Here is a 23,556-nt window from a genome sequence, read left to right as displayed (position 1 = left end):
TTATAAGAATTTAACAATACAGTCTACATAAAGCACTGGCATAGTCTGGCACAGAAAGGGCTCAGGAAATGTCACCTCTCATCTTCTTTGCTTCCGTTGCATATGGAACCCATCGCAAGCCACATGGATTCTACTTATCACGTCTCCCCATCCCTTCTAGTCTGTTACTCCATTTCAATTGCGGCCTCTCTCCTTGCACACTCCTATTACCCTTCTGACAGTTCCTCTGCCTCTGGTCTCTGTCTCCTGTGATCCATCCCACGCACTACAACCATATTGCTTATCTTCAAGTCCTGTCCTCATCATTCACTCCTGATTTCAAAACATTTCTGTCCAGGGACGCCTGGGTGGTTCAGTCGGTTAAGCATCCAACTTTGGCTCACGTCATGATCTCACGGTTCATGCGCTCGGGGCCCCCATTGGGTTCTGTGCTGACAGCTCAGAGCCTGGAACTGACTTCAGATTCTGTGTCTCCCTCTCTCTCTGCCCCTCCCCCCACCCACATCCTGTCTCTCTCTCTCTCTCTCTCTCTCAAAAATAAACATTAGGGGCGCCTGGGTGGCTCAGTAGGTTAAGTGTCCAACTTCGGCTCAGGTCATGATCAAACGGTTTGTGAGTTCGAGCCCCGTGTTGGGCTCTGGGCTGACAGCCCAGAGCCCGCAGCCTGCTTCGGATTCTGTGTCTTCCTCTGTCTCTGACCCTCCCCCGTTCATGCTCTGTCTCTCTCTGTCTCAAAAATAAATAAACGTTAAAAAAATAATAAAGAAACATTAAAAAACAAAGTTTTTAAAACATTTCTGTCCAAACTCCCCCTGCAACCAGGGCCCAGTGGAACTTCCCAACCTAATTATTCACTATCCGCCTGCATATACTCGACAGTAAAGACTCGTCACCGCCCCCATATCTGGGCTTCCCAACCACTGTTCTTCTGCTCATGCCATCCTTTCCTTCTCTGAACTCCGACTGAAAACTTCATCTATCTTATTGCACTGACGTTTATTCATGTCTTCAGGAACTAGAACAAATATGCTACTTCTGTTACTAAATTGGAAGCATCTCGAAGGCTAGGATGGTGTAATTCATTCTTCATCCTCTGTTGTCGCTCCTCTGCCCTGCACTAGGAAAGTGTACCATAAACTTTTGTTGAATTGGATTTGAGTTCCAGACGGCTTTTATTTCCTTATTTATACTGACTTCGCGATACAGCCAAGTCCAGATGCCAGAATGAGATAGAGCACATGCTCTGCCCTTTCCAGTGATTAGACATTTGACCTCTACCCACAGATGACCACATTCTTGTCGTGTCTACATCAACTAAGTGGCCCACAAAGAGCAATTCCCCAATAGAGCAATTGCAGAATACAATATGGGTTGCATTTTCCTTTAATTCTGGCCGAAAAGCAAATATCTTCACCTTAATATTCATCGGACCTCTGTGCTCATTTTTAATGCTCTATATCATTTTCATTATTGCTAATAGCAAGAATACTGTAAATATATTTGAAGATAGGAAATTCTTAAATGGTTCTGTGTTATATAGATAATATGCAGAGGTAAGACTGGGGGGAATTTGTTACATGCATGGAAAGCTAAGACTGGCAATGCGAGAAATTTTGCTTTTAGATTTCTCTGGCACGACTTCAAAAGTAGATGATGTTTTCATGTTTTCAATGAATAAAAGTCTGCCTCAGACACACACACGTAGGGAAATTCTTGCTGTTGAGTCATGAATAGATACCTTTAGGAAACATGTAGTAAAATTTCAGGCTGAGACAGGCACAGATATTACAAGTATTTACTCAGTGTCTCCTCAATATATTACCAATGGTGTTCCAATATTTTGACCCGGTTAAATTATTTTCATTCTGGTCGAGCAAAGATATTTTGGAACTATATTTCCCTGCTCCCAATTATCTACAAGGGGCCGTGACTGCTTGAATTCTGTAAATCTATGTAAACCTCTTCAGATGGGCAGTGACCAAAAACTAATTCCTGTGTTTAGACATTGGCAATGTACTCTTCATTCTCCCAGTCCATTAACCCTGGATTTATATAAATTTAGTGGCCAATTCCTTCTTTATATTAGTATGTATAAGCCTTGGGGTTACTAAAGAAGAAGGTTCTACCAGGATAATAGGGACTTTCGTCTTTGGTCAAATGTTAAAGCAGCTTCAGGATGAATAGGTGCATATAACATTAAAATGTTGAGATCTAGGGGCGCCTGGGTGGCGCAGTCGGTTAAGCGTCCGACTTCAGCCAGGTCACGATCTTGCAGTCCGTGAGTTTGAGCCCCGCGTCAGGCTCTGGGCTGATGGCTCAGAGCCTGGAGCCTGTTTCCGACTCTCTGTCTCCCTCTCTCTCTGACCCTCCCCCATTCATGTTCTGTCTCTCCCTGTCCCAAAAATAAAAAAAATAAAACGTTGAAAAAAAAATTAAAAAAAAAAAATGTTGAGATCTAGCAAAAAGCTTTGTTTTACAAATGAGGAAACGGACGTTCAGGGTGTATAGAGACCTCATGGACTCTGCACCACCTGGCAAGAAACTTGTGACCCTGCAACATGCTTCCCCTTGGCATCTGCCCACCTGCCCAGTGACTAGTCTAGCCTTGGGTGTATCAGACTGGTCACCATTGGCATGTTGGGCCAGGCAATTCCTTGTAGCTGAGGGTGTCATCCTGTGCATGGCAGGATGTCTAGCAGCATCCCTGGCCACTATTCTCTAGACGCCTCTAGCACCTGTTCATCCTAGTCATGACAATAACAACAAAATGGCTCTAGACCTTGCCATCTGTCCACCCAGGGGTGAGTCACCCCCCGTCCATAAAAACCGGTCTATCCTTGGCCATCCTGGTGTTTTAATCAACCATCCTCTTTTACGTGTTCTGGGAAAATACCTTAAGACACTAATGCATCATATTGAGTATTAGAATTCTGCATGACCTACGTGAGAATCTGCAGTCTTTGCAAGAGAAGGGGCTTCACTGCTGATTCTGCGCATACAGATATGACTAGGAACACATTCCGACTCAGGGTAGCCAGTCCCAACTAACGGTAGCATAGGGGAAGTTAAGAAAGGGACAAAACACAGACTGACAGTTTGATTCATGTTTAATGAAAAAGAAGTTACATGAACAGAAATGGACATAAAACAAAGATCCGTTTGGGGAACTATGGTGATAGTTGGAACAAGAGACGAATCATTTTATTCTTGAAATTACTCATATATTCTTATTAGTTATCACTGATCCAAAACCTCTCCTTAAATCCAAAACAAAGTCATAGTCATAGTTTTACTCATGTTTTCATGGGAACTCACCAAAGCAACATCCAAACAATACTTTTCCATTTCCCGCATGCCCCCAGAACACACACAAGCAAAGGCAGAGATGTTTACCGTCAGGTAACATGGCGTGAAAAAAAAATGCAGCCTTATCAGCTTTTTATTACAACAGCAAGTTAGCACTGGCAGTGTGCTTTTGGCACAAACATGCTTTCTGCTAATATTTTCATGAGAAATCTTTTATGATATGCAACCATTTATTCTCAGTACAATCAATCATTGAGGGATTAAACCTAACTCTGGTGAACAGAAAAATGTGTGCAGGAGTTTCTGACTTCAGGTTTGAGCATAGTTGAAATATTAGAGACATGAAATTTAAAAATACACAGGTATGAAACTACAGTGAGCATCGTACTAGTTTGTTTTCCTGGCTTAATTCTGTTCACAATTGTTAGCGGAGTCAGTTAATATCCTATTTTCATCTTTTTCTACCCTGATGTACACTCTGATCACATCTTCGTAAATAAGAAAAAAATGGATCTTTGGAAGTGAGTTATGATCTCAGAAAACATATACTGCCAATAGGCTTGCTTGAATTATCTTATTTAAAATATAATCTCCCTTCTCACAAACTTGATCTGGCAAGCATTAAATTCATTACAGATGTTTGCCACGTGGGTAATAGAAAGAAACAGTAGGTTTTACACACTATCCCTTTAAAATGAAAATCTTTTGGCCAGCACACAACAGTCACCAACCTTTTATGCTCACATTGAATAGTTTCAAGTTAGGATGAGCCCTGTCTCTTCTGATACTGTATTCTAAGTTTTTCCAGCTGCTCTACACATTGGGACTGAGCCAACTTCAATGTCCGGTTCTCCTCCATCAGTACCTCGAACTCCCGGGCCAGCTGAGCGGCGTCCACCTTCTCCTTTTCTGCCTGATCCAGCTTGGCAATGAGCTCCTTTCTGAAGACCCAGGGGGCAGGTGAGGGAAAAAGCACACAATTTAATGCAAACCAACTAAATTATGCAGCAACAGCAGAACGGAAGTCGAATTTTGATTCTGCTTTTCTAAATTCACCACCTCTAGTTACTTCCAGCGACTTCCTTTTAGCTTTTCCAGCTTTGCAAGTTGTAGCCACTTTATTTTATTCTAGCACCTCTACCAGACACATCCGAAATACTCAACATAGACCCAAAAAGCTCAATTAGTCCTTTGACAGTCAAAACAAGGTGATTTGTTTAAAGAGTACAAAGAGGGTAAAAGTTACAATTAATTTAAGGGGAAAAAAACCCAGAAAGTCGGTTTATGAGTTAAAATGTTATCTATTTGGGGCGCCTGGGTGGCGCAGTCGGTTAAGCGTCCGACTTCAGCCAGGTCACGATCTCGCGGTCCGTGAGTTCAAGCCCCGTGTCAGGCTCTGGGCTGATGGCTCAGAGCCTGGAGCCTGTTTCCGATTCTGTGTCTCCCTCTCTCTCTGCCCCTCCCCCGTTCATGCTCTGTCTCTCTTTGTCCCAAAAATAAATAAAAAACGTTGAAAAAAATATATATAAAATGTTATCTATTGTCTTACAGATAGAACTGTAGTTTGTCCTTTACCTTGTCTTTGTCCTCCAAAATCAGTTACTATCTAACTTTGTTTTCTACTTGAGAGCTTAACAAATCCTTAACAGTCTCCTTTAAACTAAAGAATCCAACTTCTGCCTGCAAATATTATTTTCCATGCCTTTCTGGACTGCTGATATAGATAGGTATAGATATCTGCAGCCCTATTTAACAAAACATTATATCTACATTTCCTTCTGGCCTGACTCTAGAATTCAGAGAGCAGGCTAAGGTTATTGGAGGGGTAAGGAGTGATAAAGTCTTAAACAAATTCAGTTCTCAGTAATTACCTATCAATAATTCATTGATATAAATACACATAATAAGGAGCTAAAGGTTCCCAGTCTATGTTTAGATTTACTAAACATGACAACCCAACACAGGTCCACCCCCCCTTATGTGGGTCAGTTAATCCTAAACTAGATCTAACAGATCTTTGCCTACAAGATGTGTGTCACATCTCTTTCTCTGTAGGCAAAAGTGCACAGAAACCTGGAAGACTCCTTTAACCAAGTGATCAACCTTGACATCACCAGTAAGGAGATAAATAGATAACACATGCACCGAGAAGGACACATCCTTTTTCTGGTATTCCTGCCAAAAATCCATACACTAGACAACCTCAAATTGAGGGAAATTCTACAAAATTGCTAGCATGTACTCTTCAAACTGCTAGCCTAAATGGTTCCACATTTAAAGAAACTAAAGAGATGACAACTAAGGGCAATGTGCAATTCTGGGCCGGAAAAAAAAAAATTGCTGTGAAGGACATCATTCGGAAATTGATGCAATTCAAACGTGGATTATGAAATATCCCTGTATCAATGCTAAAATTCTTAATTTGTAATTATTGTACTGTGGTTAAGTGAGAGAATATCCTTGTTCTTAGAACATACTGGGGCACCTGGGTGGCTCAGTCAATTGAGCATCTGACTTCAGCTCAGGTCATCATTTCATGGGTCAGGAGTTTGAGGCCTGAAGGGGGCTCGGTGCTATCAGTGCAGAATCTGCTTTAGATCTTCTGTCTCCCTCTCTCTGCCCTTCCCCTGCTCACTCTTCTCTCAAAATAAATAAATATTTTAATTTTTTTTAAAAAAAGAAAATACTGAAATATTTAGAATAATGGGGCATGATTAGATGGGGGGGGGATAGAGAGATGATAGATAGATAGATGATAGATAGATAGATAGATAGATAGATAGATAGATAGATAGAGGTAGAGAGACAATAGGTAGACAGATAGATACCTCATCTCACTGAGAGAGGGAGAGAGAGAGAACCCTAGTAGTGTGCAGTGTTGGGGGAGAGAGACTAAAGCACAACTGGGAAAGTTTTTAATCAGTGAATCCAGGGGTGCCTGGGTGGCTTAGTTGGTTGAGCATCTGACTTCAGGTTCAAGTTCAGGTCATGACCTCACGGTTTGTGAGTTTGAGCCCCACACTGGCTCACTGCTGTCAGACTGTCAATGCAGAGCCTGATTCGGATCCTCTATCCCCCTCTCTCTGCCCCTCCCCATCTTGTGCTCTCTCAAAGGTAAATAACAAATATTTAATGATAATACAATAATAATAATCAGTGAATCCAAGAAAAGACATATGGGAGGTCTTTGCACCATTTTTGCAACTTTTCTGTAAGTCTGAAACTGTCCAAATAAATAGTTACTCCAGGAAAAGGACAAAACACAAATCAGAATGGAAGTTCTAGTATTTTCTTTCTTCCCCCAATGGACTGCTTCGTGCACCCGCTTTGATGACCACTGAGCAAAACCAGGTATTGGAAAGGAAGGGCCTAGAAGGGACAAAAGGAAGGTAAGCTGGAACACTGATATGTATATACACAAAGGTCCTCTGAGTTCTTGTTGATCTTTGAGTCTCCCATGGTATTTAGAATATAAAGGCTCCCAATAAATACTTGCTGAATGAATAACTGAGGAGTAAGATGCCTCAGAGACAAATCACATGCATTTTAAAGATGAGGAAAAAGAAATGCAAAGGGCTTAACTCCATTGAAAAAATCCCACGACTAATAAGACTAAGCCAGAAATCAAACCTATCCTTATGATTAAATGCTTATGGCCCTTTGCCTCTAAGCATAGTTTAAGCAATACATGTCAATAATTAAATATTGGTAAAGCTCCTTAGGTAACTGTCCTAACGAAATTTATAGTAAAACTTAGAGAAGTAAAGAGGATGCATATCTCTCAAGCCCCCACCCATCAGATCGTCTATTCTCGTTCTTTTTTTCTTTTCAAATTAACTGTCTCACACAAGTAATTCAAATGGAAGTAGAGTTTTGCTCTCAAATCCTGGTCTGGGAACTGGCAGTACAAGGTATAACAATGGCTGCCGTCCTGGTTCCATATCTGACCTCATTTAAAACTCCTGAAGACCTCTGTTATTCATTCTGACTGATAGAAAAGATAAATTAGAAAATCACAGACTTTACAACTAAAAGGAATGATCATGATTGTCTAGTCCATTTTTCTTGCATTGGAGAAAGTCAATGATAATTTCTTCCTTACTGGAATCAGGAGGACTCAACTGATAGGTTTTTAAATTAGTTTGATGTATCTGATAAGCAACTATACATATATTCAATGAATACTATCAAAATGTCTGCTGTCTCCTGTCCAAGACCTATTTACTTAGACGTGTTTATGTTCATCCAATAGCAATTCATAATTAAACCTGGCACATTAAGCTATGGAGACAATCTTGTAAATAGATGATCTGAGGAACAAATCAATATCTATAATTGGCTAGAATGTGGTCTTGCCTTTGATTTTGAGTTGATCACTTCTATCATTCCCTCCAGTGTAATGTGATATGGGGGTAGAAGACCATCATTACAGGAATCCTATTGCTGAAGTCAAGAGTCTGTAATACTGTTTCCAACATAATGTACTTCAACAGTAAAAAGGCCATAACCTTGGGTCCATCATAGACTATCTGCCACTCCCATCATAAGCCATATGCCTGGAAAAGGTTTTATTTGCTACAACAAATAGGGTAAGAGAGAGTCCAAGTGAAGAGAACTTTGAAACTTCATAGAAACTAACTCCAAAATTAAGTGGATTCTTTATGTTGCAGGAGTTTAGAACATGAATTCATCATTAGGACAAACATTTCTCTAATTTGGGAAAGACCACTACCATGGTTTTTTAGATGTTCAGCATTAACTAAGACTTTCATTTGGAAAAGACAAAATCCTAGACAGTTCAGACATAAAGAGTTAAAGAGTTTTGGGTAATAATGTTATAAAATACTGGGGAGAATTTATTTTAAATAGTGATTTCGACCGCACTGTTGGTGGTTCTTAAAAGATGTGTGTTCTAGTACAAGCAATGACACACAGCAGAGAAGAAGTAGATGCCTCAAGATGGTAAAAAGTATGTGAAAGTCTACCTTCATTTTATGCAGGTGGGGTAATAATAAATGGTATTGAAATGGAATTGCAAAGTGCAGTCTAGACTGTGGCACTGAAGCCCTACAAATGAATAATGCATAAGGAATAAATGCATTATATCATTTGGGAGCCAAAGGACAACACTACCTTGCAGGAAGAATTGAGATTTGCTCTAGAATTTCTCTTGGCACAATTGATCTTTTCGGCTAGACAACTCTTTGCTATTGGTGGCTGCCCTATATCCACTGACATTGTAGAAGGGTCAGCAGCATCCTTGGCCTCTATTCACTAAATGCCAGTAGCATTTTCCCCCAACCCGTCATTATAATCAAAAATGTCTCTAGGTATTGTCAATATCTTGGGGGTTGGGGGCTGAGGAGTTGGCCCAGTTAAGAACCACTTATTCCAAAGGAAATGGAGATTTCCACTATCAATCATCCCACCAAGAGTTAATCGTGGAATAGGAATAGATGAAAGGCAAAATGTTTCCTCACTCTGCTCCCCCAAAGATTGGACCCTCTTTCCTTAGCCAGGGAGACCTACTTAAAGGCACTCTCACTGAGGAGTGGTAAATATTCTGTCCCTTTCAACATGGTTCCAGGCAGAGATTAGATGGAGAGATGTTGAGGAATGAGATTCCAGTTAGAAGACTGAACAGCATGTAATTAGGTGGCATAAAAGACCCAAATCATTATGACTGGGGCATTAACAGAAAGTGTAATCTCAAAGCCTGATGAAATTTGGAACATGGAGATTTCACACAAAGCTAAATCCTAAAATGAAAAACTCCCTCAGCTATACCTCTGGAGAAAAGTCAAGAGCCAAGACAGTTCTTTGGTTCCTCCACTCATCTGTTCAAGTATTTATTGAAATCCTATTGCAAACCAGGCGCTAACCTCGATTCTTGCCAGCCAAGTTGGTCTTAAGAAGCATATCTCCACTATTAGAAATTGAGCGCAAGTCCTATACTTTATACAGAGGCATCATACCCACATCAGGATGTCTTAGTGAGGACGATAGGACTCCCCCATTACTACCAACATTGCTGACATATGGAGAAATATCTCCATTTACTATTTCTTTATGACAGCAGAAACCTCATTTCTGGGAGCTGTGTAAATGTCTTTTTTTTTATGTTTTTTAATGTTTATTTATTTTTGAGAGAGAGAGAGAGAGAGAGAGAACGAGTGTAAACTGGGGAAGGGGCAGAGAGAGGGAGACACAGAATCCAGAGCAGGCTTCAGGCTCTGAGCTGTCAGCACAGAGCCTGACATGGGGCTCAAACTCATGAGCTGTAAGATCGTGCCCTGAGTGAAGTCGGATGCTCAACCGACTGAGCCACCCAGGTCCCCTGTGTAAATGTCTTTTAATAATTTTTTTAACTGCTTGGAATATAGGGGCGACTGGGTGGCTCAGTCAGCTAAGCGTTTGACTCTTGATTCTGGCTTAGGTCATGATTTCACGGTCATGCGATCAAGTCCCACATTGGGATCTGCACTGCTTGCTTGGATTCTCTCTCTCTCTCTCTCTCTCTCTCTCTCTCTCTCTCTCTCTCTCTCTCTGTTTTTCTCTCTGCCCTTTCCCTGGTTGTGCTCGCTCTCCCTGTCTCTATTTCTCTCTCCATCAAAGTAAATAAACATTTTTTAAATAAAAATAAGTGCTAAAAATAGGGGCACCTGGATGGCTCAGTCGGTTGAGCTTCCAACTTCCGCTCAGATCATGATCTCACCGTCTGTGAGTTCGAGCCCCGCGTCGGACTCTGTGCTCAGAGCGCGGAGCCTGCTTCAGATTCTGTGTCTCCCTCTCTCTCTGCCCCTCCCCAATTCATGCTCTGTCTCTCTCTGTCTCAAAAATAAACATTAAAAAAAATTTTTTTAAATAAGTGCTAAAAATAAAATATATATAAATATATATAATACATATAAAACAAATATAAAAGTGAGGTTTTCAATGTTTTCTAGCATGATGCCCTTTTGCAAGGAAAATCTTAGTCTGAAGTGAAGAAAATAAAACAGAGCTCATGGGACCGTCTCTCGTTGGCCTTTGGACAGTCCCCTGCCTGATACTGGCTCCATCCCCAATCTTTGAAAGGGTCCCCAGAATACAACTTAAAAATCTCTACCATCAGGAATGTCCTAAAGAAATAAATGTTTCTGGTTAAACATAAAAATCTATTGTTATTGGAAAATTCGGGACAAATTAAATGCCACAACTGAAAACAAATCAGAACAGGGCTATTTTTAGACTATGCTATTACAAATTATATATGCTCCCTTTCCCCCAATTCCAATATTATCCCCTCAATGAGATGTTGCTTCTTCAATCATCATTTCATGTCTTTTCAAAATATATGAAAATATAGGTCTGCTATTTTTGTGTTACCCCCATATGAAAATCCTTTTCTAATGTTTTACCTGAACTCATGAACTTATATAACATTTTTTCAATTCCATAATAAAAAGAGAAATAATCCAACTAAAACATGGGCTAGGATCTGAATGTACATTTCTCCGAGAAGACATAAAAATTGCAAAAAGCACATGAAAAGATGCTCAACATCTCTAGCTGTCTGGGGACTATAAATCAAAACAACAACGAGACCACATTTTGCACTCACTAGCATGAAGTGTTGGCAAAGATAAGGAGAAATCGGAAACTTTGGACATTTCTGGTGGGACTATGAAGGGCTGCAGCCACTTTAGAAAAAGCCTGGCAATTCCTCCAAAGGTTACACGTTGATTTACCACATGACCCGACAGTTCCACTCCAAGGCACATACCCAAGTGAACCGAAAGCATACATCCACCCAAAACTTGTACACAAATGTTCATAATAACCAAAAGGGCAAACAACCCAAATGTCCATCAACTGGTGAACGGATAAAGTATGGACTCTCCGTGCAATGGAATATTATTCAACAAGAGAAAGGAATACATGCTACAATGTGGATTAACCTTGAAAATATCCTGTCAGGTGAAAGAAGCCAGCCACAAAAGACCACAGACCGTATTGTTCCTTTTATATGGTGTATCCAGAATTGGCAAATGCATAGAGAGAAAGTAGATGAGTGGTGGCCAGTGGCTGTTGGGGGTGGGGGGTGGGAGGGAAGCAGGAGCTACGAGGTTTCCTGGGTGATGAAAATGTCCTAAAACTGTAATGATGGCTGCACAACTCTGTGAGTGTACTGAAAACCATGGAGTTATTTTTTCTTAATTATGTGACATTTTTCATCCTGACTTTTCTAAGAATCTATCTCTCTTTCTGACATTCTAAGTCAATCTTTTAAACACCACAGCACCTGGCACAATGTTTCATATACACAGAAGACAAATGGTTTCTCCTTTGAACAAGATAAAATACCCTATCTGGAGCAAAGCAACCTTTACTAATTGTAAATCTCAATTTTAGATCTAATTGTAGCTTAATCATGTACCTTAACTTGCTGTCAAAATATGGATGATAAATTTCAGAAGGCATCCAATGTCCACCTCTCACTTCTTTCCATTACGTCCACAAAAAACTGCATGTGTTATATTTTAAGAGTTTATACTATTTGTTGAGAAAATCATGTATATGTTTCATTTTACTATATATGCAATTCTATAAGATTATTCACATTCAAAAGGCCTAGAAAGAGGCAAGAAATAATAGTAGGAGTCCTGGAAAGATGTCAGAATTCTCTGTAAGTTTTTAAGGCTTTCAATAAAATTGTCATTTTTTTTTTCAATTGAGAAAAAAATCCAATAAAAGTAAGAACAAGCTTTTCATACATCACATAAGCCAGAAGTGATTCTTTAAATTAAATTCACTGCGTGCTGAGTTTATAGTCCTAGAAAATGTTGGACTCTCTTTATCTAATAGACATGATTTAAAATAATAATTATAATCAACTCTTCGCTCCCCTCTGCGGTCTCCCAAGCTTGATCCAGGGTGACCCCCTCTGGAGATGAGAGAGAAGTTCAGCTTAACCTGTGCCTGCCTGACTCTACTAAAGAAAAACTTTCATTTAAAATACCTGAGTTAACAGGGGCGCCTGGGTGGCGCAGTCGGTTAAGCGTCCGACTTCAGCCAGGTCACGATCTCGCGGTCCGTGAGTTCGAGCCCCGCGTCAGGCTCTGGGCTGATGGCTCAGAGCCTGGAGCCTGTTTCCGATTCTGTGTCTCCCTCTCTCTCTGCCCCTCCCCAGTTCATGCTCTGTCTCTCTCTGTCCCAAAAATAAATAATAAAATAAAATAAAATAAAATACCTGAGTTAACATCTCTCTCTGTGTCTAGCTTACGCTAGCCAATCACCAGAGACCAACATAATCGCCCACACTGTATAAAATGATGAGAAATTCTTATCCAAATCACCAAAAAACAGATAGTTAATTACGTGGGTCAGATCCATTTGGCTTAATTTATCTTGCTTAAACACTGTTCTGGAAATTAGTTGTTGTGTAATGAATTTCCACTTCAGTAAAGTGTTAATGGAAACAATGATCACCAATAACACTTGGAGGACCAGGATCATTTATTTATAAATATAAGATATAACCATACTTCCTATTTTAATTTACCTTAGCAATTCCTTAATGCTGACATTGACTCTGTATTTTAAATATGGACCATATAAATTACAAATGACACATTTGTTACACTGTATACACAGAGGGTATTACTATATCCTACAATCAATCACTCAAAATCACCCTCACTCATGTTTGACCCTATGCGCAAGTCCCTGTTCGGTGATGGGGACACAAAGAGATATTCAAAGGTATTCACATTTGTAGGTAACTATGCACAGTCAGAAAGTCGGGACGTGAAGTTAAAAGGATAACTATTGATAACCCCAGCCTACAAACGTGCAAAAAGAGTCATTCCAGTGTATTTTCTTTCACCCAGGAAGAGAGATGAATCCCATGGAGTGTTTGGGCAGGGATATTAGCTAAGCTCTCCTCGAGGGTAGCATCTGAGGAAGGAGTAAGTGCTCCAGACCCAGAGGCTGCTGTGAACAAGGTCACAGAGGCAGGAAGAAGCGAAGAGATCAATGGAGCTGAAGACAATGATGAGAAAGAACATTCTGCTGGGGTGTAAAGCCATAGGGGGCTAGAGCTTGCAAACCAGGCCAAGAACTCCGTGTCCTTTTCCAACAACAGGAAATCATAGGCAGGGAAACCAGGTATAACATTACATTGACCAAGATGTGAAGCAGCAAGTCCTGACCCCAAACAGCACAAGAAGGAATGGAGAAAAAGGAATTTGAGAGACTTTATTTAAAAAGAAAGGAAAAAAGATAACAAAAGAATTTGGCCTTTACCATGCATCTAGCCAATTATTTAGGAAGAAAGTAGGGGCTGGGGAAGGAGGGAGATAATATCCTAGTTTCAAGACAAGTCCAAAGTTCAAATAGGCTTAGGGAAAAAGTAAGATGAGTTAATGCAGAAACAGCAGGGATATGTTTCAACAAAAGACCAGATGAGTCACTCTTACATCATTATCCTATCATATTTTTTAACAAAACATACAAAAAATATAAACTCACAGAACATATAATTTAGTGGGTAAGTTTTGCATTGCCAAAAAAAAAACCACACATGGGTTAATTAAAATAAGCCAAGTCCTCCATTACCTTCAATCTGAAGAGTTTACAAATAAATACAGAATTACCTGGCTTTTGTCTGCCTCAACAGCATAGTTCATGTACACACACACACACACACACACACACACACACACACACAGACGCACACACAGACACACACAGACACATTTATATGTTATTGATTATACAAATTCTCCTTTAATTTCACTATAGGCCACATTATTAGTAAACTTCAGCTTCTTTAAGAAACTTTTTTTAGGACTCAGACTGTATGCAAATGTGCAATCTGAGCCTTCCAACCACCTTGGTCTGAAAACTCTCAGACCAAAAAGAAAGTCTCAGATATATGAGGAGAAGTTGTGTTTTTCTGATCTCCTCTTAAACATATTTTAACCCCCAGGGCGCCTGGGTGGCTCAGTCGTTAAGCATCTGACTTCGGCTCAGGTCATGATCTCACAATTCGTGGGTACAAGCCCCACGTCGGGCTCTATGCTGACAGCTCAGAGCCTGGAGCCTGTTTCCGATTCTGTGTCTCCCTCTTTCTCTGCCCCTCCCCTGTTCACGCTCTGTCTCTGTCTCAAGAATAAATAGACATTAGGGGTGCCTGGGTGGCTCAGTCGGTTAAGCATCCGACTTCAGCTCAGGTCATGATCTCACAGTTCGTGAGTTTGAGCCCCGCATCAGGCTCTGTGCTGACAGCTTAGAGCCTGGAGCCTGCCTTGAATTCTGTGTCTCCCTCTCTCTCTGTTCCTCCCCCACTCATGCTGTCTCTCTCTCTCTCCTTCAAAAATAAATAAAAACATTAAAAAAATTAAAAAAAAGAATAAATAGACATTAAAAAAATTTTTTTAAACATATTTTAACCCCCTTTGGCCATAAGTCCAGGTATGATTTTACATTTGAAGCACAACACAGCAAGGCAGTAAGGAAAGGTTTGTTATCCGAGGTCTTACAGTAAGTGCAAAGTCTGACCCCATAACCCATACTCCTCTCCACCATATTGTACTGTCCAACCATGATCTAGGGGGTGGAGGGGGGTCTTCAAAGAGTCCCAAGAATTTTATAAATTTCTCAAAACATAACATATTTCACTCACTTTGATTTAAAAACTAAGTAATAAATATATATCATGTATCAGTAAGAGGAAGAGGGGGAAAAGTAGGAAGTTAAAGAATCAAAATAGGTTCTGATTATGTGTCACTCACTCAACAAAAATGGATTCAGCATTTACATCCCATGTACTGTGTCCAGCTTTAGAAATATGGTGGTGAGTAACACCTGACTTGCCCTGCTTTCAGGGGTTCAAAGCACTTAGTAGTTTACCACTTAGTAGGAGACACAACTATTAACCAAAAGATCCCACTAATAAATGTGTAAGTGCAAACTACCCAGTGCTAGGATGGAAAAGTGTCTGGTGCTTTGAAAGTATGAAGGAATGGGGGTCACTGGGGTAGACACGGGCAGAATGGAGTGCAATTAAAAAGGATGATAATTCTGAAAGAAAAAGCTTAGTGTGACTAAAATTAGAATGCTTTAATTAATTTAATTAATAGATACCCAAAGTTCCCTACAGTAGAACGGGAATGGTAATGGAGCTATCAAAATAAAAAAACTTCCTCGGGCTATTGGACTATAAAATGTTAATACATTTACATTATTCCAAAGATCTGTCACAGTGGCTTCTTTACTTGACGTGGGAATGCCACCATGTAACCATTCATTAAAACTCACTTGAAGCCAAAGTGCTCTGGGGGCTTTGGGCACATCCACAGGGCACATAGTGTGCGTCTGGGTGCTGTTTGGGCATTTTTACCTTCCTGATCTAAAAATGATGATCAAAAAATTGGGTTTGGGTAGGAAGTACTCCTGTTATTCGTCTCAGTACTCCGTAGAGTAGAGCTTTTAATCCTCAGCAGTTCCATTTGCATTCTTTCTATAGTCAAACATGATAAAAACATGGAAGTTGCCCAGTAACCTCTGAACCACAGAATGTCACTTGCCTACACCCCTCCCTCTCACCCTCAAGTTCAGCCCATTCCGTGCCCACCTCCCCCAGTCCATGACCAGGAGACATCACTCAGAGGTGAGAGGGTTCAGGGAAACAGTACTTACTTCCTTTCCTCAAGCAGAGCGATTTCCTTTTTGACCTCATTGTATTCTTCTGCTATTTGACAGTGCTGTTTGAACACCTGCATGGATTCCACGGAGTCATGACAAGGCGGCAGAGGCTTCACAAACAACAACAAGAAGAAATCAGTCCATTTCTTTGTATCGGAATACATTATAAATGATTTTGCTCTACTGATGTTCTTTAGAGAGAGATTTTTGCAGGACAATAGTATTGGCAGTCAACATTGGACAGGGTCTGGCTGATTCTGCTTGACTGAAAATAGGGAGGTGGGCTGATATTCTCCACATTCATCTTCCAGTGTCATTGTTGGGCATTCTCAGGCCTGAGCCAGAACCGGAAGGCTCATGACATATCTATTATTTGCCATGCATTGGAGTAAAATTAGATCTTCTAATAATTCTGTACTTCTCCCCGGAAATCTCAAACTCTGCTTTTGAGAAGGGCAGTGGTGGGGAAATAGTTCAGTTGTCTGCTTTAATTACCCCTTACTTTCTGTTCCTGCGGCCCAGAGGCATAATCTCATCCTGTAGTGTGGAGTAACCCTACAAGAAAGGCTCTCTTTTGAGAGATGCATCCAAACTGAAGAAATGATGCTGGACTGGAAATAAAGCTTACAAGGATTAACAAATCCCATGAAAGACCAAACTCCAAGTAAAACAATGCTTATAACATGTGAGGTCAAAGACAGCATGGATTTATGTCTTTGTTTTTCTCCCATCTACAAGGAAAACAAAGACGAACAGGGTAAGCCTGTAGACCCATCACGCGTTGAAAATCCTAGTTCTTTCTAGAAATTATTTTTTAAAGAACTGACTTTCCCTGGGTTTATAATTCTAATTTCTAGTTAGCAATACATTATTAAAAACATTACTTTAAGGAACAGTAGCTAATAGACTTTTAAAGAGTTTTTTAATCACCCTTTTCAATTATTTATAGAAAATTGCATATAAAATCTGAGAAATACAACTTTACTGTTAAATGGGCTCTTCAGTCTAATCCCTTTCTCACAACAGTCTATATATGTAAGTATGTGCCTGACTAGGTCATATTTTCACTAATTTTACACTAGGAAATTGGGAAGTAATGCATTGCTTCCTTCTTGCTCCTCTCGTTATACTAAAGACAAAGATTTCTTTGGGTGTTCTATTTAGCAACCCCATCCAGGATGTAACAAAAATTCTATACAGTTCTATAAAATCCTATAAAGTTTGCAGATAAATAAGATGATCCCTATTTATTCTGAGGCCTCTGAGTAGAGATTTTCTAAAGGAAATAAAATTCAAAATAGATTTGCATGAAATTTACCTTCACGTGGATCATCTCCTATGTCCAAATTCATGGAAAATGTAATAATAACTACATTATATAGCATTTTTCCCTACTGCCCCATAAACACATTCGTAGCATAAACTCAGTCTGTTGGAACCATTACCTCTTTATTTATGATAATAAATTGAAAAGTAATGCCCTGTAGTATTACCGTATAATGCACCCCATGAGGCAAAGCTCTTGCCGAAGGAATTCAGAACTCCTGGCTCCTCTGGGCCTATGTCCTAGACATCACCACCCTCTCATCAATTTTCACCTGTTACCCTGGCAAATTACCAAGTATAACAGTAAGGAGAATGAAAACAATTTACTCCGGACACCTTAGCCAAGTTGCTATTAAATCATCTGTGCCCTGTGTCCTTCCTGAAAGGCCCTAAGACTACACATCCCATTTCCTGTCCTTATAAACATCACATAAGCTATATGCAGTCCATGCCAAAACTTGCCACCACTTCGAGGTCCCTGAGCCACAAATTCAGCGTAGTTAACCTATGTGCCAGCCGAAAGATTCTAGGGCTCTGTGCAAAGGCTTTATGTCTTAAGAGGAAATAAATGAGAGTAGCCATGTAGAGGGAGAAATATCCCCTGATGTTGTCATCAAAAAGCGAAACTGAAAGTTACATTCACAATTTTCTTAAGAACAGAGGGGTCTCTTTCCCCCTTAGCTTGCTCCCCTGCAATGCTTTTCTTTAAGTGGGAAGTTTCTTCCTCTGCTATTTTTCTTACTGGCACTTCTTAATTGTGGGAAATTTGAAAATATTATGTAGAAGTAGCAAGATTATGCTGCTAAGGGTGTATGAGGATAGGGAGTATTTCCGGACATATTCAGTACCCTCACATGCTCTCAGCCTACTTACACATAACGCTATTTCCAAGGTTTCTCACAATTAAAAAAGGACAAGCCAAAAATGCTTAGTGTTCAGCATCTCAGGGTGTAAAAGGATGCCAGGTGCTACTCCAGCCTCCAGCTCCTGCGAGCTCTGTCTTCATCCAACCTGGCATATAACTGGGCTCCACTTCAAGCCCTCACAATCTGCATGAACGCATTAAGGAGCAATATAGTTTTGTTTTTTTAAAGCAAGGAGGGAAGTTATATTGCATAACCCACTACAACATCGTAAAATCATTCTATTAGTCGCCAGGGGCTGGGGGGAGGGGGAAATGAGGCATTGTTTAATGGGTATAGAGTTTCAATTTTGCAAGAGGAAAAAGTTCTGGAGATCAGTTGCACAACAATGCGAATATACTTAATGTTATTGAACTGTACACTTCAAGATGGAAAAATTTATGTTGTGTGTTTTTACCAAAATTTTTTAAAAACTTAATGCAAAAAAAAAATTGTCATTAGATCTTTCCACTGTTCCTCCCTCATCTTCTAAGAACTCCTATGAAGACTCACTATCTGAAGTTCACTTCATTTGCACCCAAACACTCTTTCTTTCCCAAATTTCTCTCCAGGGAGCTTAAAATTTCTCACCCCTTTACATACAGAACCATTCACCACAAACCCTAAACATCACTAGACAAATCAACGCCTCCCCCCACCCCAAAAAAAAACCAGACAGCAGGACCTATTGTCTTTAAAAGGCATTTGACAGTTATCCCAGGCAAAGAAACTAAGCAAAGAATTTTTGAAATACGTATGGTTCTCATTCCAGCAGGAATTCTGGTGAATGAAGAATTTTAAGATATTTAGGTTTATACCCCCCCCAAAAAAAGTAAAACTATAGGTAATGAGATGTTGTTCTGTACAACACAGAACACTGTCATTGCCTTATGATATAACGTCTCTCTCTCTCTCTCTCTCTCTCTCTCTCTCTCTCTCTCTCTCTGTGTGTGTGTGTGTGTGTGTGTGTGTAGCATGATAAGGTCTTCACTGAGAGTGACTCTCTCTTACCTTCTTATAACCCCTCAAAATAAGAGATTCTCTGACCAACAGTATCCATTGAAGAAAATGAAAGTGTTTGAGGAAACATTTCTAAAATTCAAACACAATAATCTGGTTTCCAGTGTAAAAATGGAGCTATCCTAAGGCTTTTATGATGTGACATTTAAAACATTGACATTCATGAATTAATCAGCCATACCTGGGTTTAAGATAGGGTTTAACACATGTTCACATTGAAAACCAAACAATATTGTAAAAGAATACTGGTGGTAACCAGGTGAGAAAAATCTATTTGCTTCTTGGAATAAAAATTAACACATAATTTCATTGCTTAATTTTGACTGTTCTCCTCCAAGAGGTTTTTGTAGTCCTCGCTCCGTGCTGGGAACAGGTGAGCAATAAATAAACGCTTCGTGTTGACAGTGAATTTCTTTTCACATCCAGAGAAAAAATTTTCCTTATTTTCTCCATAATTATGCTACATTCTGGATACATTTGTCCTACCCTCTTGCCTGAAGAATGAAATATCGCATTCCAAAGACAAGGAATCCAAAGATACTTGATTTGAAAGTGAAAAGGTCAAGGTATTCTTCCTGGACCAGAGAACGAATTCTGTGGGATCACAGAAACAACTCTTCAGACTCACTCAATGCCGTGGTACTAGTTTTCTCACAATGCAGCCAGTTCTAAGAAGGTTAAATTAAGATAGTCTCCCAACAGCGACTCAAGCCAACTTTGAAACACATTTTTCCAAGACCCAGATGGGGGTTTGGATGAGGTCAGAGCCCGGGAGCGGGACTTCCTTCTCACCTCCTTTCCTCCAGCTCAGCCCCATCTGCTGCCTGAGGATGAAGCTTGTAAGGGCTTTAAATTACATGGCAGTGTGACTGAGCCACTACTCTCCCTGGTCTCCACCCCAATCATCAGGACACATTTAACAAGATGAAGTAAGAGAGAAACCACAGGCTCCTGTTCCAAGAATGCCGGCTTGAGCCACACCATCCCATCTCTGCTCTCTGCCCGGGTTTAGATCTCCTCCTGAAATGGACTCCGTCTTCTGGAAAGCACCCCGTGGGACAGGACCCAGCCAAGCATCTCTCCGCAAGGGGGCAAAGCCAACTTAAGTGCTTCCGTTTTCTACTTGGCTTCTTCAAATACTACTGGCCCCATCCACTTCAAGAGATGTAAGAATTTAATTTTCCTCTCCCAGCTTCCCACACAGAGGATATATTTAGGAAGCTAAATATTCTACAGTTGCTGAGCAGATTTTTTATTTATTCCTTGAATCTCAGTGTTATCTTTATTGGGGGAGGGGCAGGGGAAGGTATCTGGTTCAAATTTACGTTGCATTTTAATGTCCCAAAATTAACATATAATTTGTTAAAAAACAAATGGAAAAACATAGGACTAATTGCAATATTGGAAAACTCTGTTATATTAGAATTTAAAATATTTTTAAAGTTTTTTTCTTAATTTATTTTTGAGGGACAGAGCGAGTGTGTTCAAGGAGGAAAGGAGCAGAGAGAGAGGGAGACACAGAATCCCAAGCAGGCTCCAGGCTCTGAGCCGTCAGCACAGAGCCTGATATGGGCTAGAACTCACAGACTGAGCCAAAGTCGGACACTTAACCGACTGAGCCACCCAAGCACCCCTAAAATATTTTAAGGATTGACATTTCTATAATATCTACATTATAGTCAGAGTCAACGCTAGTAATTTTACTGCCTATCTTATATAACATTGAAATGAAGGCTATTTAAGTCATGTTTATTAATGTAAGCAATATTCAAGAGAGAGGTAACTCAAGAGTGTCTCAGACTTTTCCAACAAGGCATCTTGTTAGACGACTACTGGGCTTCACAAAAAAGAAAAAAAAAGTACACCTACCATTGTAAAGCTCCAAGGTATGTGTGTATATTTTCTGTGTGGTCACAGCAGCCAACAGACAACCATACCATACTTTCCAACATGTGTATGAGAAAATGCAGACATTTTCAGTGTTTTCTATGGGATTATTTCTTAATTGCATTTCCAGATGGATGTTCAAGACCAGTGTAGCAGAATCCTGGAATGCTAAGACTTCTCCGTTTTCTCTCACTGTCTTTCCGAAGATATCAAGCAATACACTGATGCAAGACCCAAAGGAAATTTCTGAAGAGACTACTCGGATAACAAGATCTTACGGCACACAACTGAAGCTAGGAAATTGTTTATTTGTGGAGGTGACATCAGTTTCTGGACTCACCAGACTCTGTCTGAGAAAAAGCAAGTTCAGTGTGTACCACAGAGACACCTGTCACTGTCTTCTCAGATTAGATGGGAGGACTTTAGGAGGATTGAAGCTATTGCTCAATTTGACTTAAAAAAAAAAAGTCATATTGTTTTCCAAGTACCTTAGCTTAATGGAAAAGAGAGAGCATCAGAACCTCTAAACCTAACTCAAAAATCCAAAGAGATGTTTCTCTTAACATGTTATACATATAAAGATAAATTGCTAATTCTTAAATATATCATCCAAAAAACAATTTCACCAGAGAAGAAGATTAACATTAAGTGAGCAATAATTTTGCCAAGCACTGTGTTATATCTACTCATTCTCACATTTATTTTTTTTTTTCAACGTTTATTTATTTTTGGGACAGAGAGAGACAGAGCATGAACGGGGGAGGGGCAGAGAGAGAGGGAGACACAGAATCGGAAACAGGCTCCAGGCTCTGAGCCATCAGCCCAGAGCCTGACACGGGGCTCGAACACACGGACCGCGAGATCGTGACCTGGCTGAAGTCAGACGCTTAACCGACTGCGCCACCCAGGCGCCCCTCATTGTCACATTTAATTCCCACAATAACAATGTAAGATCGATACCACTGTCTCCACCTTGCAGTTTTCTTCACCTCAGAAAAGTGAGGTTTAGAGAGAGTAAATAATATCAATCACGAAACTGGTAGGTGTAGAGCTGAGATCCAAATTCAGGCCAACCCAATGCCAATACCCATGCTCCAGCCATTGTGAGTCCCATTAGGAAGTTGTTACAACGTACTGGTTAACATGTTCCCTGCCCGATTATAAAAGCATATTTTCATTCCAGTGCACTTAAGACCACATTGCAGCTTAGCTTTGGATCATCTATAGGTCAAACGACGATCTCCGAAGCATAAGAACGTGGTTGAATTTTAAGACAAATATGGTGCTGACTCACACCATCCTTCAGGATAAAGAAGGAGGTCAGGCATTATCTCCTTTCCAAATAGAAGGAAACTGAGGCCTAAAGAAAAGTAGTGATTTTTCATTCATTCTTAGAAGTGGACTTTCTTTGGACTGGCTGTGCTACATCAGCTATGCCCAAATACTGCCTCTACTAGGCATAGAGAATTTAGAAACCAAGTTCCAGGAAAGGAATCTGCATAAAATAGAATCAACCTACCCATTGCCCCTGGGCTGAGGCTGAAGGCCCACAAATGAACATTATAAAGAGATGTTCATTTTAACACCTACCTTACCCCAAAGTCTCTTGCCCAACATTTTGCATTAATAGAGACATCAAGAGAAATGTTTGTCACTGCTATTCTTGCACAGGGCTTTTTTTGGCTTCTGTGAAAATAGAAGCCACACGAATTACATGCTCAAACATGTCCACATTCTTGGCAAAGCAACAGAAAAATCTAGGGGGTCAAACTGGTGATAGAGTATCTACCAAATAGAGACTTTATAGCTCCATTTTATAAACAACACAAGAATGTGTAATGGATATCAGAAAGTCAGAACAGGTTTTGCAAGGTTCTATAACCACACTATGGCAACCTTGCAAACCAGAACAAAAAACCTCTACCTATCAAAGTAATTTAAACAGTCCGTAGGTTTCACAAAAGGTGCAAGGGAAAGAAGGCTACCTAGACTCAGAATCCGAGATCTAGTCAGAAATAGAAAATTCATTTAGACCAAAATTTGACCTCAGGTTTCTCATCTCTAAAGTGGAGACATAATAGCTCACACAATCCTGGCAAGGCTCAGATGAGATTATTTGCGGGGAAGCATCACTGGCCTAGCGATGCTCGACATGCATGGCGGGATTTAAATCTGAGGCTCTGCAGAGAGCAGGGCCGGCAATAATCACCTGGCATCATTTAGTTTTCATTTGGCAAGTTTTGAAGGCTCCTGGAGAGATAATCAAGAGTCAGTTTATCCTCAAGCAAATAGTGACAACCACAAGGCACTTCATATGCCTTTGTAACCTAACTTTATTCTACCGTAGAGGACTATGATGGTCGGTAAAATTCCAAGAGCCATTACCATGTGATGAAAGCACATGACACTGACTGTGAAGTCGGCC

General features: G+C 40.2%; 1 protein-coding gene across 4 annotated transcripts in view; it reads right to left on the bottom strand.

Moving 5' to 3' along the window:
- Positions 1–3,089: 3,089 nt before the first annotated feature.
- The window catches only part of MAP3K7CL (MAP3K7 C-terminal like), an 80,479-nt gene continuing 60,012 nt past the window's right edge, over positions 3,090–23,556 (bottom strand). For all 4 annotated transcript variants that reach the window (XM_086675815.1, XM_086675812.1, XM_025913348.2 and 1 more), the window contains 2 exons: positions 15,991–16,106; positions 3,090–4,247 (listed from right to left, as the gene is read on the bottom strand). In XM_086675815.1, the coding sequence (XP_086531941.1) occupies positions 4,067–4,247; positions 15,991–16,106 (297 nt within the window). In that variant the 3' untranslated portion in view covers positions 3,090–4,066. The remainder of the gene's footprint in view (positions 4,248–15,990; positions 16,107–23,556) is intronic.

The sequence above is a fragment of the Puma concolor genome, chromosome C2 (assembly GCF_028749965.1).
Source record: "Puma concolor isolate L17-30 chromosome C2, mPumCon1.1.hap2, whole genome shotgun sequence".
In the NCBI taxonomy this organism is placed as follows: domain Eukaryota; kingdom Metazoa; phylum Chordata; class Mammalia; order Carnivora; family Felidae; genus Puma; species Puma concolor.
Note: the sequence above shows the minus strand (reverse complement) of the source record. Positions and strands in the feature narration are given on the sequence as shown.